The sequence below is a fragment of the Austrofundulus limnaeus genome, unplaced genomic scaffold, assembly GCF_001266775.1.
Source record: "Austrofundulus limnaeus strain Quisiro unplaced genomic scaffold, Austrofundulus_limnaeus-1.0 Scaffold528, whole genome shotgun sequence".
Classification (NCBI taxonomy): domain Eukaryota; kingdom Metazoa; phylum Chordata; class Actinopteri; order Cyprinodontiformes; family Rivulidae; genus Austrofundulus; species Austrofundulus limnaeus.
The window spans coordinates 253,254-255,512 of NW_013952930.1; the positions used below are offsets into that span (position 1 = coordinate 253,254).

Consider the following 2,259-nt stretch of genomic DNA (forward strand, 5'->3'; position numbering starts at 1 on the left):
CTGCTTAAGAGAATCTGTGGACACGCCATGATGAATAATAAATTTGTCACGTACCTCAAGACTTTATTTGAAACACCTTAATAAATCCAATAAAACTCTATCACATCACATGGCTATCGTTGACACCTAATTAACACCTATTGTTAACAGGGGGTGGAGTGATACTGGCAATAGCAGCACTGTAGGCGGGGGACAACTGAAAACGGAGGCCTCCACCTCTGTTTAATGATGGACGGTCTTTCTTCACAAAAATGGCTTCTTTTACTCCTCACATCACATGGCTATCGTTGACACCTAATTAACACCTATTGTTAACAGGGGGTGGAGTGATACTGGCAATAGCAGCACCGTAGGAGGGGGACAATTGAAAGCGGAGGCCTCCACCTCTGTTTAATGATGGACGGTCTTTCTTCACAAAAAGAGAGCAGATAGAAAGAAAGCAGATATTAGGATGCAAACGTAGATTTATGAGGTACCAATGTTGACAACCTCAAGCAGTCAGAGCTCCAGCATGGTGGCACATTGGCCTCAGACTCTGAAGCCTAACATACACAGCACTACGCAATGCCTCTGCAAAGGGTTATTACAGAATCTGTTGAGTTTACCTGCTGTGTCCCCCAGCAGCCGCAGGGCCTGGGCCCGGTTGTTGTAGGCAGAGGCTCTCTCAGGCAGGATCTGGACCGCCTGGCTGAACAGTTGAAGTGCGGTTTGCAAATCCCCGGCCTCCGCCGCCGAGACGCCCCGCATCTCCAGCTCTTTCACTTGCTTCAGCAGCTCTGAGTCAAAACCGCTGTCTGGCAGGAGGAGATAAACCAGCACTCATACTCAGCTGACAGGTACCGTAGCAAAGGAAAACACAGAAATGTCACCCAGAACTAAGTTTTGATTACTATGTCATTTTTTTTAACAGCCTAGGAATGGAATGTGTTCAAAAAAATTCTATATGCTGTGACATGTAGAGACACATCAAGTCAGAAGCCCACGCTCACCATCGTCAATTAATTCCTCCTCTTGGTTGAGAACAGGGATGTCTCCAAAGGGGGCGGTGGGGTTGAATATTGCCTGGAGTACGGCTCTGTCGTGTGCAGAAGCCATCTTACTGTGGAGTGAGCAGAGCAGTCGGGAAGAACAAAAATAAAATTATGTCACAGGAATCAGAGCCTAGAGAATTCTTCCTCTCCCAGTTTCTGCCCGGACCAGCAGCCAATCAGAGGAGGGGGCGGAAGCAGAGGTGGACTTTGAAATTGGACAGCACATCTGTGTTTAATTAACTAAAAAATGCATGCTAGAAAGACAACATATAACGGCATTTACTGGATGGAAACAGATTTACACAATATTCTGTTCAGGCCTCGAGTGAGTTTAATAATTTAACTGTACAAATAAGTAACAACAAATGTTTTAAGTTTAATAAAAGAACTGATTCCATTACCTGTTTTAGGTACATCAGTTTTTACAGAAGCTTCAGAGTTGGATGACTTCAGAGTTGATGTTTATGATAAAACAAGAAAATTACAGCCATGCAGCTGCAGCAATACTATGTTTAATCCATTCAAGACTCCACAGCTAAGCAGCTTTATCAAACACAACTGAGTCAACTGTACAGATTTTACTAAAATACCTCAAACTATCAAAAATGGGACGTGTTGCTTTCAGTTGGTGATAGGTGGTAAAATATATGGGTCCTTAAAATGTAATTTATGTGCATATTCTGTATCAAAAAATGCACACAACAGAAATGATTAAGATTAAAGAAAAGCACAGTTCTGTTTAAAAGACAAAACTCTTTGTGACTTCATTTAGAGCATCCCTCTGCTTCTTAATTTTTTTAAAACAAAGCAGCCATTCACAACTGCATGCAAAATAAAGAAATAAAGAAATAAAATGAAATAAAACTATTATTACACAAAACTAGGACAGAGGTCTATAGTTGAAAATAAAAAGTAAGTAAAAGTAAAAATACCATAACAGAAAACAACTTTGGTAAAAAAAAAATTACCTGATGAGAAAAGTACTTAAGTAAAAGTCATAAAACTGTTCACAAAAATTGGGAAAGTACAATTAAAAGTACTTTTACACACTCTCTAGAAAATCAACTGTTGAATTGATATGTTTACGCTACTAGGTTTAGTGGAACCAGCTGACATGACGGTTGAGTAAATACAACACTTCATATTTTAAAGTACATAAACAATTCTTTTCAAAATGAGTTTGAACATTTTTGATTTTGTAATGAGAAGGTGTTAAATCTTAAATCAA

General features: G+C 39.8%; 1 protein-coding gene across 1 annotated transcript in view; it reads right to left on the reverse strand.

The window, feature by feature from the left end:
- Positions 1 to 1,182, reverse strand: part of ttc36 (tetratricopeptide repeat domain 36) — a 3,802-nt gene extending 2,620 nt beyond the window's left edge. The window contains exons 1-2 of the mRNA XM_014026132.1: positions 990 to 1,182; positions 606 to 794 (exon numbers count right to left, since the gene is read on the reverse strand). Of these exons, the coding sequence (XP_013881586.1) occupies positions 606 to 794; positions 990 to 1,095 (295 nt within the window). The 5' untranslated portion in view covers positions 1,096 to 1,182. The remainder of the gene's footprint in view (positions 1 to 605; positions 795 to 989) is intronic.
- Between the last annotated feature and the right edge of the window lie 1,077 nt (positions 1,183 to 2,259).